The sequence below is a fragment of the Triplophysa rosa genome, linkage group LG13 (assembly GCF_024868665.1).
Source record: "Triplophysa rosa linkage group LG13, Trosa_1v2, whole genome shotgun sequence".
Classification (NCBI taxonomy): domain Eukaryota; kingdom Metazoa; phylum Chordata; class Actinopteri; order Cypriniformes; family Nemacheilidae; genus Triplophysa; species Triplophysa rosa.
In genome coordinates this window covers 812,333-828,604 of record NC_079902.1, presented here as the reverse complement: position 1 = coordinate 828,604, position 16,272 = coordinate 812,333, and the positions used below count along the sequence as shown (strand labels likewise).

General features: G+C 43.2%; 1 protein-coding gene across 3 annotated transcripts in view; it reads right to left on the bottom strand.

Annotated features, from left to right (window-relative positions):
- Positions 1 to 16,272, bottom strand: part of LOC130564005 (neuroligin-3-like) — a 151,768-nt gene that overhangs the window by 79,148 nt on the left and 56,348 nt on the right. For 2 of the 3 annotated variants that reach the window (XM_057349864.1, XM_057349863.1), the window contains exons 2-3: positions 5,258 to 5,894; positions 3,071 to 3,130 (exon numbers count right to left, since the gene is read on the bottom strand). In XM_057349864.1, the coding sequence (XP_057205847.1) occupies positions 3,071 to 3,130; positions 5,258 to 5,717 (520 nt within the window). In that variant the 5' untranslated portion in view covers positions 5,718 to 5,894. The remainder of the gene's footprint in view (positions 1 to 3,070; positions 3,131 to 5,257; positions 5,895 to 16,272) is intronic. The other variant, XM_057349865.1, reaches the window with a different exon arrangement.

The window sequence follows — 16,272 nt, the reverse complement described above, 5'->3', positions numbered from 1 at the left end:
TCCCTCGACCGCTGTGGCGGGCAGCCAGCGTTGTGGCAAGAAGGACACAACATCTCGTTCCCTCCATCAGGGAACTGAGGTTACATCCGTAACCAAGACGTTCCCTTTTCTGTCGGTCTCTCGACGTTGTGTCGAGCCGACAGATGGGGTTCCTATGGAAAACACCACAGCGCTGTGCCGCGTCACACTCTGTAGCGGAGCGACGCTGACTGGCCTGGGCGAGTCAGACGTGAGCGCTAGTGCGAAATTGTAATCGTCCAGTGGAGAGGTAGGGGGTCCCAGAGCTTTTTGGAAAAAGGTGGGAACGGGCAGAGGCCTTGATTCTCTAACAGCGAGAAGCCGCCTGGCACCGTAAGGGCCACTGGGTAAGCATTATTCCCCCCTGGGGGAAAAACGCTACAGAGAGCACCATCCTACCATAGGGAGGAATTAGTGCAGACACCTGGGTCGTGATGGGGGATTTCAGCAGTAATTCGGCGTAGAGTTTGAAGTCTCGAAGTCGATCAGTGTGAAGGCTCCGAAGAACAAAAGGTGAATGAATGCAGCACGCCGTCTCCCTTTTATACCCAGATATCCGGGGGCAGAGTCCGGCATGCAAATTTCATTCGCCATTTTCATTGGCCTTTTCTAAACTAGTCAGAAGTTGATAGGTTCTCAAGAGCGAACCCCCATCTGTCGGCTCGACACAACGTCGAGAGACCGACAGAAAGGGAACTACAAAGGACTACAAAATATGACAGGACAGGAAGTAACATAAAAGTCCACAATACACGGGACGAACACAGACTGGATCATGACAACTGTGAATATAATTGAAATCTGACTTAGAAACATCTCTGTTTTGCTATTAAAGCTATAATAATGATGTTAACAGACAACACACCGACAAGTGAATAGAGATGCCAATGGCAAACAACAAAAAATCTAATACTACAGATAATCCACAATCCTAACCTTTGTCTTGAAACAAAATAATTTAATAATAATAAATGTATAATTGTGACCCTGGACAACAAAACCAGTCTTATGGGTCAATTTTTCGAAATTGAGATTTTTACATAATCTGAAAGCTGAATAAATAAGATTAATCTTAAAATAAGAGTTGTAGGAATAGGACAATATCTGGCTGAGATACAACCGTTTAAAACTCTGGAATCTGAGAGCGCAAAAAAATCAAAATATTGAGAAAATTGCCTTTGAAGTTGTTAATCAGGGGCACTGTGGCAGGCCATCCACTCACAAAAATACAGTTTTTATATATTTAAGGTAGGAAATTTACAAAATATCTTCATGGAACATGATCTTTACTTAATATCCTAATGATTTTTGGCATAAAAGAAAAATCGATAATTTTGACCCACACAATGTATTTTTGTCTTTTACTAAAAATGTTCCCGTGCTACTTAAGACTGGTTTTGTGATCCAGGGTCACAATTTATTCAAATATTCATGTTGGAGATGCTGGAGACTGTAGATAGTTTAGTTTAAATGTGTGATATGAATAAAGTGCTCATAAATGCCTGTTTATAGAAACCTCACTTGAAAAGAGTTGAACGGTATTCCTTTTATCACGATTTAACAAGACATTTCACTACACGTGAACTCCTGTATCTGTGGTTATTATAAACACAGGCTGCTGAATGCATCGATGGTGGAGTTTGCAAGGTAATCATTATTTTTGCAGAAAGGTGACGTGTTGACAAAGCCCCTTTCTGAAGGCTATAATCAAAAACATCGAAAATATAAAAGAACATTATTTTCATACACCTCATTGTAGACATTATTAAAAATACATCATTTTTCAAAAAAATGGGGCAAATACGTTATATTGACACATACATTTTTTGGTTGAATGATTGTGTACAGTAATTCCTTCTAAAGTATAAACATCATCTGTGAGTTTGACACATCCTGACATGAATGAAAGGCTATTGAACACAACATCCTTCTGAAATAGCACAGACGATTGTGTTGGGTTCTTTGAGATTACTGGATGATTCTGTGCCATTTTCTGATCCTCGGATCATTTGTTTTTCTTAAAACAGAAAACATCACAGCTGGCTATTGTCGAAGAATTCATTACTGTATGCATTATGTGACTAGCTTTGGCAGTTGCTCTGTATAATGTGCACGAATATAAGAGCCTCAACAGCGGTACAGAAGTTTGTGTGGTGACAGACTACAGGACTCGTGTCACATGATATTAATGTTTTGACACAAATCCAGCTGTATGACATCAGTGACTCACATCCTTCTGTGTGATACATCACTCACGCATGGGTCATTCTTCCCCTCATGCCATCCCAAATCTCACTTGCTTTCCTCAGCTAAACAAATAGCTTTAAGATTGAATTATATGTGTAAGATTTACAATAATAATAATAAATACAAACTCAAACTGGAAGTGCTTCTGGTTAAGTGGTCTATACTGAAGAAAAAAACCGATACCAAAATATACCAAATAAGTGGCATTATATTTCAGAAGGTTTTGTGTCAACAGCGTTTATAACTTCATCGTGTTTCTACTCAATATTGCTCATGCTCAATATTTGAACTCAAGTGATGACAGTTGCTCGTTCTATGGCTGATTGCACTGACCTTCAACCCCAAACCCCTTTGAATGTAACAGCATTGACACAGAACATCCTTATAATGAAAATATGTCTTCTAGAAAAGAAAGATGGCACAGTTTCTGGAGAATGACCCATGTAAACTGGCAGTTGTCTACATTCTCACAGTATAGTCTTACATGAAATAGCACACAAAAAATGAAGGATCACACCCCGCGTACACCACACGCTACAGTGGCAGTGAGACGCGACAAAAGACTATAAAACCCACTAACGGCTTCTTCTTAATGGTTTCTGTTGTCTTTTGTCGCGTCGCTGGTGTGTGGTGTAGACAGGGTGTAATTCACATCATAAACACACACACACACACACACATCATTTTAACATCGCTCATCCCAAACAGACTCTGTAGATGATGCGGTTATCCCACCACAGCAAGAGAGGACGTACCGGTCGCTCTCTTCTCGTTATTTCACTCCAATGTTGGCTTGTTTACATACCTCCTTTTCTACACATTTTCTTGTTGGGTTTTCTGGCACATTCCTTGGATATTCTTTTGACTGTAAAATGAATAAAAGACTACAAAATAACAAAAGGCTCTGGAAGAAACATTTGAGGAGAACATGCAACATCGTCACCAGCCCTCCCCACAATAACAACAAAGAGAACCTGTCCAGAACGTTAGCTGGGGTGTGGTTTGTTTTGGCAGAAAATATTCCAGAAAGGTGGAAGTGATGTGCTGCATGCTGGAACGCAAGAAGCCTGGTTTACATGCGCTGCTATATAAGACCCTTTACCTGCACAAAACAAGCTGACCGAACTCTGTCTCTGCACCGCAGCATCACTGTCTGAACGTGAGAGAAGCAGGACTCTGATGTACAATGCACCAAACCTGCCAAAGATACACACACACACACGGTGCAGAAGTAACTGGCAACCAGTGTGTGCTTCTTGACTTCTGAGGGCAGTTTTATACTTACAATTAAATATGACGTAGCTGTCCATTACACACTTACTCTGTTCCAAGACCAATGAGAGCATTTTAACATGCCATTGACGCACTTCAATTGCTTTGAACTTTACAGAAAAAAAACTATCCTAATATGCATTGTGCTCAATAATTCTAACACTAATGAGTTATTTCTTGTTAGAAAAACACTATAACAATGCACAAAGTCTAATTAAAACTAAAGCGGTATTAAATGAGTGTTTTATCAAATGTCTATGAGTGCCACTTATTTTTGTGCTTATAGGCTAATTATAAGTTTGTAAACATTCAGGATGCGCGCGCATTTTGCTTGCAGAAAAACCCGGAAGAGATAGCCTTCATAATGACCAGAGAATTACACGGATACGGTGTACAACATAGTTAGATTTAGAATGATTATAGAAAACCTTAGCTGAAATCAAATAAACACAGATCCGGATGATTTCGTCAGTCCAGCCTGTTCGTTTAATGACTTGTTTAGCTTAAAATGGCATATTCAACGAAGGTATTCCATAGGAAATAACACCATCATTTTTGCCATTCCTATTCTGACATTCAACAACACAAAAACACGTTTTTGAAGGAATTGTCTCCTCCGTTTCACTCATTGCTGCTTTGTTTCCACTGTTTTTCTGCAACCAGTATGCGCGCGCAGCTGGCAGTGACGTAACCGTGACGTCGACTCCAAATTGGTCCACGATGTTATCTTAGCAGCATGCTAATCTCAAACACTGACATTTTGACATCTAAGAGAAATCACACGAGGACATCAGAGTAGTCTTATATTATATATTATTATTATTGTGGGATTTAGGAATCTAATAGGATGTATTGCTTGTTGGCGGAAAAAACAACCCTACTGAAAAAAACCTGCTCAAACTGGTCTCCCAGCCTTGTTTAAACTGGTTAAGCAGACTGGTTTTAGGGAGGTTTGGGACACTTTTTTAGCTGGTCAGGCTGGAACCCAGCAGCTAAAACCAGCTGAACACCAGCCAGGCCAGGCTGCAGACCTGCTGGTCTTAGGTGGTTTAAGATGGTCCACACAGCCTGGCAAACCTAAAACCAGCCTGACCAACTAAAAAGTGGCCAAAACCTCTCTAAAACCAGCCTGCTTCACCAGTTTTAGCTGTTTTTTTTCTTAGTAGGAAAGGCAGCTGTCGGTTTTGATAACGCTGGAACAGATGCACTTTTGGTCAATGCAAACCTAGAGAGAGAAACACCAGAAACAGGGACAGTAAAAGGTCTTACACGGTTAGGACCGATGCCACAGGCCTCTTGCGTTCCAGTACAGTTTACCAACTGAATAAAAAGCTGATTGGCTCATCAAGCAGTCTAATCTCAGATCTCTAATCCCCCAGAACAGTCGAGACAGTGAGGAGAGGGAGGTGCACCAACATCATTACATCCAATCTTCATGTCAGATTAGAATCTGAGCTCTTACATTAAAAGCCTGCTTTCTCATTTTACTTGCTCTCTTCTGGCTCGCTTTCTTACTTTTTGCTTTGCTCTCTCGAGCAGCACAAAAGAGGAACTCATAACAGTGGCACGAGAGGGAAGAGTCGATGGAAAGACTTCATGGGCAGATCAAGTCAAGATGGGAAATGGAAATGACGTACACAGACACTGCATGCGCCAGACTCATGCTTCAAACACAACACAAGAAGTGACAAAAATGTTCCTTTATACCCGACCCACTCACCATCCTCCGTTGGAACGTAGATGTTTAGGTACAAACAATCCTCGTTTTGATCTTGTATGTATGTGGCGACTATATCCAAGTTAAAGGTGAACCAGATGGGCATCATGATTTCCGGCACGGCGTTGTGGATGTTTTGGGGACACACGGGGGCGAAGTGAGTGGCGTTCTTGATCCCCGACCAAGAGGAGGGCGGCTCGGGGGGTAGGAAGCGTTTCTCCCCCACCGGAGGGGCAGCGTACGGCACACCCAGATATTGGTCCACCGGTCCCAGGATCTCGCTGGGCAGCGGAACCCGCGCACCCCGTAACTTCCCGTACTGCGTGTTCACGGTGGGGTAGTAGCCCTGTCCTCGGACGAGCGTCACGCAACAGCAAAAGAGCCATATCCACAGAGAAACGCTGCCACAGCAGAAGTCCCGCTGGTGCGCGAGGAGCCGGTTTCTGTGCGCGGCTAACCACATGGTCCGTTCAAATGCCCGCTGCCGCTAGACCCCAACGTACAGTGAGAAACTCCTCCAGCACGTGCCTTCAGGCCCTCAAACACGCCATTCATTGAAGAAAACACACAAACACGCTCTTCTGCTTCCCTCTGGACAAATCCTCATTCACTGTCCAATAGTCTGGTCAGATGCTCTCTCCTGCAAGAGAAAAACAGCACAAGAAAGTCACTTTTTATTGATTCCACCCTCTTCGCTTTTCAGGGCTTTTCTGTATGCGCATAAAACAGCATTCATAAATATGACAGTGTCCTTAATGCATCCACCGCCACAGTAAACCGCAAACTATATGCAAATAAAAGCTCTCTTGCTGTATTTTGATTGATACACACGTCGGAAGACCCACACTCTCCTGCAATACGCTTCGCAGTACTTCAGTACTTTCATTTAGTGGTTGGCAACTGATGGGTCGTGACCCAGGAATGGATCACACACCTACCTGTAAGACGGTTGGGTCACAGACAACACATTGTAAAATGAAATGTCATGAACCGTAGAATCGTGCATGGTTAGGACAGCAAAAGAAATGTTAACTTCAAATGGAGGAAAAAATGCTTGTTGAAGTTGCAACATCAAAGGCTGTGCATCCAATCAAACTAGCTTGGTCGGTTTGACTAAAGGTCCCACGCTTTATCTTTTATTCCAAAGTGACTTACAGCTATACATTTTATCAGTATATGTGTACCCTGAGAATCGAACCCACAACAACTGATAGCACTACGCTCTTACGCTATATTTCACACACTTGTCACAGTGCTTTTTCAGGTAAATGAATGTAGAAATGGAGGTGGGTATGTCTGGATGTGGCCCACCAGATCTAATGTAATGTGATGCACACAAGAGTCTTCCATCAAGCCAAAATAGCCCTTCCAATCTAACGGAAAGAGAGCAGAATAAAATATTTTAGGCACAGCTCCACTGTCCCGTCTGTGGACGGATGATATTTGTAAATGCCTCGCGGGCTAACGCTAAACGCTGTAAATGCTAATCGTGAGGAGGGTGCTCCCCGGGGAAGAGAAACTCTTCCCAGCTCAGCTACTTATCAATTTTCAATTTCTAAAGCTTAAGACCCTCAGACCTCCGTCCCTCGGAGGCCATGGAATAATAACAGAGAAAAGCCGGAGTTTAGTAGCGGATATTGCATTCCAAAATGACTCCGTAAATGATTTATAATGTATCTAGTGGAGCAGTAAGCACCAGGCAAAGGCAATATGAATCTTCCTGGAGGTGCACTTATCACTCCACAGCTCCGATCCCGAGACAGGCCGATCTGCACAGAGTCTGACAGAAAGCTCTTCTTCTGTAATCTGCTGGTACGCGTGGCACAGCTCATCTCCAGAGAGAGTAGAGACGGCGGAAATGTCCGCTCTAATCTCCCTACACTGAGCTCCCCCAAACAAACTGTTTTCTCAAAGTCACGGGAACTTTGTGCCGTTCAATTACTCCTCCAGTCACAACAGATTTCAGCTATCGATCTGAGAACTAAACAGAACTGATATGGCTTTCTCCGGCAAACTCTTGTTTGAAGAAATGTGACTTGTGTTTGTACACATTGAAATATTGCATTGTTTGGGTTAACCTATAGAATCCAGAGATTCAATACTGATGTTTAATGTGGCCAGTGGGCAAAGGTTTGTCATATGACTCATAATAAAGAAAGAATACTGTAAGCCATTAGCATTCCAGGCCACGAGAAGCTCATTATAAGACAAATTTACAACTGACCTGACAAACGACTGACTGTAAGTCCATGATCGTTTACATTTATCACTTCAGACATGATTATGAGCAGAATTTACTAACACAATCCTCAATATGTGCTTGAGCAAGCTCCTAACCTTGAGTGTTAAACCTCCACATCTCACATCAAATCTTTCTGTTGTTTTTCAGATTGTATCTAGGCGCCATAGACCTCAGGGTAGCCATAGACCTTTAGTGTAGTCAGTCCTTGTGTCTTGTCATTTCTCAAGCATCTGTTAAACACTGTTAACGTTTTAAACTCTTATTGACTGATTTCCCCTCAATATTTGCTCATGCATTTGTTTCATAGTAAAATAAATGATGTAGACACAATTATATTTTTATTCACATAACAAATTGCAAATATTCCTTTTAGTCTTGTCACTACATGGAAATGTTGAACTCCTTTGTAAATAGTGACATTCAGTCCAATTTCCATCCCACAGGCGCTTAAACATTATCTGGTTTGACATGTTATATGTGGGGTGTGTTGGACGTGATCGCATTAGAAAGAAGAGCGTGTGACAGGCTGAGAGTGGTCAGGAAACAGTCTGGACAGCTGTAAACTTTTGACAGGCCCTTAACTCCGCCCACACCTCACAATATATCCTGAAGATCGGGGATTGTAAGAAATACAATTCAGTATCGTGGTATGTCAAGTTACAACGGTGTGATTGTTAAATGGAACCAACCAACCATGCATTTAACCCAGGGGACTCGGACAGAACTATCGTACGTGTTTAAAATCAATGAAACGCGCACCGTGTAGTACTGATGGTGCACGTCAAACAAGTCGCCCCGAAAATGATGCGGACTCGTTGCATCATGTTGCTCTCCTTATATGATGCTCGGCAGAAAAAACTCGTGTTCATTTTTGTGTAACACCCGCGACAATGCTGATCCACGAGAAACACAACGGAGCTCAGAAGTATAAAATAGCGGCGTGTTCTGCAACACACAGAGAAGCGGAAGAAAAATAAAGAATGACACTTAATAAAACGGCCTGATTTTACAACAGAATGCATAACATCTGCACTGATTTCTTTCGCATCCAGAGACAACCTCTACCTCCACTAGAATAGTCTTTGTGCCATTAACCAGGGTAAGTCATCTCATTGAAGCCTTAATAAAAACTAAGGTTCAAGTAAATGTTTCATTGTCCATCTCACCGTAAAATGAAATGTTTGATGCTGCAAATCCCTTAAAATAATCAAGCAATCTATATTAAAAACAAAAAAGTATTTAGCCTATGTGCAACAATAACCTACTAGTGCTAATGTAACATTTAGTATCAGGGGGTCCCTGCTCCATGCATCTCTCATCTAAGGGATCTCCTTGCCACGAAAAACGTTGATTTAACCAATCAGAATTCAGTTTGCAGAAGTCACATGATTAACAAGCAGGTTAAACTGGTTTTAAGTGCCATAAACGGTCAATCGATATTCATGAACGTTTCTTGAATACTCTTTACGGCCTCATGTGTTGCTGGTTGTCTTCACCATCACTCGAGAATCTGTGTCTCCAGCAGTGTGAATCGGGACTTATTGACAGCAGGCGCCACATATAACCCACAGCATAATGCCCGGCCACCATCGTTTTCAACAGAGGGAATAACATCCAGAGCTGTCAACAACATCCCAGAGACTGACATTGTATAATGTCACTGTTTACACGCGTGTCAAATCACAAGCAGTGACAGCGCAGCAGGACCAAACCCAACACACTGGAAATGACATCTCTGTTTGACTTCTGCCTGAACATCGTGTATTACAGGCAGAAGGACAATTACTGAGACCAGAAACATGTCAGCCCACCTGTAGAAGAAATCACACGGCCAGGACGCCATATCTGCTTCATATATGTGCATGCCACATGGTAGAGATAGGCACGAGTACTCGCCGGCCAACGACTGTTATTTGAATAAACAGATTACAATTTGTGTCACGTTTTTTGAATCTTAGCAGGCATATGTAGTAAATAGGTTTAAAAGTGTTTAGTGATTTTTGAACGTTTTGAAACAGTAAGGCAAAAAATGCTACATTTGTTTAACTCTTTTGGCATTGTTTAGGGTAGAAAGTAACCAACGTTTTACCTCTTAAATCATGTAGAAATCATTTTAATTCATTTGACAGGTGTGTGAGTGCAACGTGTTGTCACAGCAACGTGGTACTTCCTGTTTCCTTTTCTGCCAGTATGTCTGGCTCGTTTAATTCTAATTTGAGGTTCCTCCGTATACCGCATCCTTTAGAGGACGAGACCTCTGGAGGACACTGGGACGCAGCCTTCTGAAACGAGACACAGCTATTGACGAAGAGGAACCAAGATGAATTCTTCTTCTGTGTGACAAAGCGAGTGTCAGAAGCATAAAGTTATGCAGCGCCACCTTGTGTACCGGGGTGTTTCTGTTTTTCATTAAGCGACATCTATGTCAGGGAGTGTTATCAACATCAATTTTCGTATCAGTGTTGTAATTAAAATCTTTTCATTGTCAGCATGAGGGACACGCCCCGCCCCCTCTAATGTCCTGCCCCCAATTAATTGAGAACTCGTTTTTCATTTCAAAGTTGTCCAGTACTCAAAATGAAATATGATCAAAAATGCTGATCACTACCACATGGGTCAAAGCCAATGAAATAAAAATGTACTGTAAGTTATCCCCATGACCTCTCCATGCGAATGCTGTTTAACTGAAGACATCTACAGAGGTTTTGGGTCCTGTCTACAGCTTGCTGACTGGGGGTCAATTGACATTTATTCAGACATTTAAATCCAACTGACCTCATCATATCACATACTTGCTTAGTAAAATGTAAAAATACGAATATACTTTATTTCACACCAGTTCCAAACTTTATGAGAAGAGGGGAGTTCATATCGCTCTAATGACAACTATACAGAGAAATGAAGTGCTCTGGATCAGAGATGAACAATCAAACTGCCACGCGTGCCACAGACCACAAACAAGATGTAAGAGGTATTTTAATACATTTGGACAAAGATACAACCATGAGTATAAAGAATCACAAACCATAATCTAGACATTATACATAGACGAGACCAGACCACAATGAGACAAGCAGAGTGAGTATAAATGCAGTCCTGAAGACGAGGGGGATGGGTGATTGTAGATGAGGAACAGGTGAGGGACCGTGGAGGATCATGGGAAATGGAAAAACAGAAGAAACAGGCAGGGGGCTTAGAATGAAGGTTATTGTCTGTTGATGTGTAGTTATCAATCCTGGTGTAAACAGGCCAACATTATCTGATCAATGTATTCTGACTAACACTAGCATCATTCGTGCAGTTTGTTGACCACAGATGTCAGATGTTGGTCGAGCAGTGAACATCTCTACTGAAGGTTACTGAACACTGAGGCCCAATTTTTTATATGCGGTTCGGCCGTTCGCCCACACGCACTACTTGGTCACTAAAACCAAACATTTTTTGAAAACTCCAGCCAGGGTGAAGATTTTTAGACACTCCGGTTTCAGTGTTGTCATGTAGACGGTGAAACCAGAGATTTGGCGTAGGCCTATGACGTTGGAATGCGTCCCGCTATCTCCTTTGTCAGATTACAGGCTTTTGATTGGCCAACACAGCTTTATGGTTAGGGTTATATTGCCAACTGTTGGTTTGGCATGCTTTACAGCATGCTTTTGTGTGGACGCGGGGTTTTTGTGAAATGAAGAAGGAAAAACGCCCGTGTACATGTGGACTAGGCGTGAAGCTTTCACTCAGACAGAGGAGCGTGAGTGAGATCAGCTGTTAATGTTGACTGATGGCTTCCAGTTCATCCCAAATGTGTTCAGTGGGTTCAGGTCTAGGCTTAGGAGCGAATAGGAGCACCTTCTTTCAACCAACAGCAAACCGGTCGCAATGTAAATGCATCATTATCAAGGCAAAACCTGTGTAGCCTAATGAGGCACTGCAGGACAAAGCCGATGATATATGTCGTGAGGAATATCTCAACCTACACATTTGTAAAAGTGCTGTCCTAGCAGCTTCGGCTTAATTCACACTCCCACAACACCATCAGTGAGGAGGACGCTTTCACAGCATTACGTCACCATGAGGTCTCATTCCTCACAACCCTGTCAATCTGACAACCAATCAAAGCAGGGCTCTAGACTAACTTTTTGCACTGGTTGCACTGGTGCGCCTAACTTTTTTTCTTAGGTGCACCAGCACAAAAGTTAGGTGCACCAAAATTTTCGGCCGCATCACATTTAACACTGCAATTTTACAAGTTCACTTTTTTTTAAATCACTGTCCATATAGGCAAAATTGACATTAAATGATTAACTAACAATCTGGTCAACATAAAGTTCTTTATTTGAAGCACAATTCTACAAGAAAGGTAACTTACTGAAGAAGTGTTGGTGCTTAAAGTGCTTCACTGAACTGAAACTTAAACCATCTCAAGATGAATGGACCAGGGCTTGACATAACCTGGGAGGTTGATGGCTCCGTGTCAGAGCATTGCTTATGATTTTCGGACGGATCAGGCCTTAACTTAACATTATTCACGAAAAAGTTGTCAATCGTTCTTTTCACCTTCTCTCATCATCCACTCTGTTTAACTGACGGGCCTGTAGGCTCCTCCCCTCTCTGTCTGACTGCAGCACACGCATTTTCACACGTACACACCAGAGGTTGCGTTCGACTTTTTTATTGTCCGTCATTTTGACTGACAGGCTCGTAAAAATCCGTCATAATCTATTATTACCCGTCACTACGGTGCAAGGTGGCTTTACATGGTAATTAGTATGTTCGTGACGTCATCACGCTGTACTTGCGTCTCGGAACTTGTTGTATTTTAATACAACTGAATGCCCAATAAAGCCGTTGCTGTTTATATTCATCTATATATTTAATGTTTTAATGTTTATGTTCATATGTGATTCAATCTGGGAAAACCCAACACATGGTGCAAATTTATATATTACAGTTTTTGATACCATATTCAAGCCCTTTCAAAATCAGTTTTTATTTTGCTCATACCTTGTGTATGTAACAAAAGTTATGGCTGAGGTCGGCTGAAGCGCTAGGATTTTCAGGAACGGAATTCGGAGGAAAACGGGTTTAAAGTTAAGTGATGAAAATAAAAGCACAACAGTCCAGTATCCAGGGACGGAGCCAGGGGGTGGCCAATGGTGGCCAAGGCCACCATAAATTAATCTTTGGCCACCCCCCCGGCCCCCACTACTGCTTTGCCGGCAACGTTTTTGCGGAACCATTTCTGTACACAGTTGTTCCCATATGGACGCATTTCAACAACGCGCCTCAAACAAGTACTTCTCCACCCAAACTGAAGGTGGCGGTAATGCACACAACTTGATATTCAACCACCAACACAATTACAGATGAAGAAGAAGTAGTGTTGTTGTTCGTGTGTGCTCCACGGACTTTGCGCGTGCAGTAGGAGGACTGTCTGTTTCCCGCCGCGAGAGAAGAGGTCACAGGTAAGTTAACAAGAAGAATTAAGTTTATTCACTATGTTTGAAATGTTTCTTGTGTTAATGTATGTATATTATGGCTGGCGTGCTGAAGTTGAAACAGACATGGTACAGTTTGCTAAGTTAATTTAGGCTGTTAATTTAGCAGTATGAAAGTCGCAAGCTATAAACAGTTTCACTGTGTCAGTGTCATTTAAAAGAGCGTTGTAGAAGGCCATTAAAAGTAAAGTCAACTTTCAGTGCTAATTTAGCTTAATGGTGGTGGTCTGTCTGTGTCATATCCTTGAAAGGGAATTAAAATGTTTTGTTGGCAGTTGGCAGCCAAATGATAATATGCAAAGTATTGCAAAGGAATATTTTTGAAATGCTTGCCCATAATGTTTGTTTGATAAAAGTGCATTCTGGTATATTCTTATGTCGTGTAAATTGTCATTATGGTGTGAGCTTTATCACCAATTAAAAAGACACCACCTTCTGCAATGCCACACTGTTTCAGATCTTTTTTTTTTAATCAGTTTAGTAATACATTAAAAAGCTTATGTGGATCTTCATGATGTAATTCTACATGGCAATCACTGCCTGTTTAAGTAAATGAGTGAGTGACTAAGAAACACTACTAGATCCACAGTGACTTGCCACATAGGGAAAAAAAAGATGATATCAGTTTCTGTGCTACCCCTGTGTGAGCTATGGTCTCAGTCTCTGTGCGTGTGTGTGTTCATGTTTGTATATCCCGGTGGGGACCTAAACCTGAATACACCAACACATGGGGACTCGTGTCACCGTGGGGACCAAAATTGAGGTCCCCAGGGGCAAAAAAGCTAATAAATTGTACAGAACAATATTTTTTACAAATCTAAAAATGCAAAAAGTGTTGTATGATCTTTAGGTTTAGGGATAGGGTTAGGGATAGGGGATAGAATATACAGTTTGTACAGTATAAAAACATTACGCCTATGGACTGTCCCCACGGGGATAGTCAACCAAAGCCTTGTGCGTGTGTGTGTGTGTGTGTGTGTGTGTGTGTGTGTGTGTGTGTCTGTGCTGTGCGTGCGTGTGTGCGTGCGTGGACCAAACCAAAAGAGCCAACATGATCAGCTTGGCAAAGCATTTCACCGACAGACATGACGACAAACCTGTTTAAAGAAGACAGGCAGGGAATGTATATAACAATAGCCTGAAGTATGCTTATTTATGATTTCTTTTGTGACAGGCAAACATGCAGCTTACTAGCTTTGATAAATGTTCCATTTCTTAACATTAGTAACTGCTAACATGAACTAATGATGGGAAATACAGCATTTCTTCATCTTAATGGTTCATTTCAACAGATTTAATAAATATTTCAATCCATTTCAAATATTAACAGTTGTGTTTGTTAACATTTCTCAATGAACTAATATGAATAAAACAACTGGATTTGTATTAAGCAACATTAAAGGTGCACTATGTAAAAACCGCTGCCAGAGGGCGCACGATCAAAACAACAACAATGCTGTAGCTTGATGACGCTGTACAGGAGCGTGGAATGATGGGATCTGTTGTCTTCAACTCCACCGCTGATGGCCATCAATCAGACGGGAATGAGAAATCATGTTAGCAGATGAGGTAAAGTTTTATAAATCTTGCGAATAATTGCAAATAATTGTGGTCCATAAATAAGTGACTGCTCGAAACAAGTTAGTGGCTTGCTAGACGCTAGACACTACTTACGCTGTTGTCATGCAGTTTCTACGTCAGTAAAGGCGGTAACAGAGGGGTAACGCGGATATGACGCCATTGGCAGGCGACTGCACAGCCCCGTGTCACTGTTTAGAATGGCCATTTTCTCACGATTTACAAGTAGTTGGAAACATTTGAGATATTGCAAGTACTCAGTCGAACAAAATATATAACACTAGCCTAGTGGTTTTTGGATATTTTACTGCAAAAACTTTACAAACTGCACCTTAAACACATTGTAGCGAGGAAGGCGGGGCGAGAGCTGTGGGGCGAGTAAGGCGGGGCCGGCGGCGTAAGTGGCAACGAGTGTCAGCTGTGCGACCGCCGGTCCCCGCATGCCTCACGGGGGAGCTCGGGAGCATAAGAGGACGAGCGACCGGACCATCGAGAGAGAGGACCCGGGCCGGGAAACTGTTAAGTTTGTTTATGTTTGTGAGGAAGGAGGGACATGCTGTCGAGGAGCCCTCGCCGCCGAGCGGCCTCGCGGTGCTGGGGAGTTCGGACAGCACGGACGAAGGAGGTCCGCCAGCGGCTGCCCGAAGCGGTGGTGCCGGAGAGAGAAAGCTCGACGGGGGACGAAGACCTCGCTGCCGGGCTCCTGGGCCGAGGTGGGGTGGCGGCCGTAGAAGAGGGAGCAGAGGAGTTCGGTCCGTTTGCCGTGGGCCGGAGCCTGCTACTGTCCACCAAGGAAAAGGGGAAGAGCAGGGAACGGACGGCTCGCTGCCGGCTGCCCTCGGGGCGAAGCCATCGCCGGCCGCCAGGAGGCGGAAGAGGATCAGGTCACCCCGGAGCGTCCCCGCACCACCGCATAGCACCGCGAGGAAGAGCCTCTCGGCTGGGCTGAGGACCGAGCGGCAGCGTGTCGGGGAACCGGACCATTTTTTTTTTTTTTCTTTTTTGTCCTCTCTCCCCTCTCTCGTCCCGGTCGCTCGGGAAGCTCCCGGCTCCGTTCTCTCGCCTCGTCCGTGCATGCCCCGGTCACTGGGGCCCTCATGGGAGAAGGCCCCCCGGGGGGGAGTAAGCACAGGCTCGGTGCTGCCCCCCGGCCTGTGAGGGGTGATGGGGGTATGTAGCGAGGAAGGCGGGGCGAGAGCCGTGGGGCGAGTAAGGCGGGGCCGGCGGCGTAAGTGGCAACGAGTGTCAGCTGTGCGACCGCCGGTCCCCGCATGCCTCACGGGGGAGCTCGGGAGCATAAGAGGACGAGCGACCGGACCATCGAGAGAGAGGACCCGGGCCCGGAAACTGTTAAGTTTGTTTATGTTTGTGTGGCCGGCAGTCGACCGTGAGGTGGCTGCCGGCCTTTTATTTGCTGGATTATTGTTTATTTATTTTGATTAAAGTTTTGTGAATGATCGCCGGTTCCCGCTTCCTTCCTTCTATTGAAGAGTGTTACACACATGTTAATAAATTCTCCAAAAGGAGATGTATTGTTAGTTCATGTCAGAATGCATTATTATGTTTTTAATGAATTGTAATGTATTGAAGTGAATGAATTTAACCATGTTTTAAGGTCTTAGCTACTATTATGTAGATTATTTTAAGTTTAAACCATTTATTTTCTCGTTTCACCTCAGCAGACAGCAAACACTGAGACAGGTACA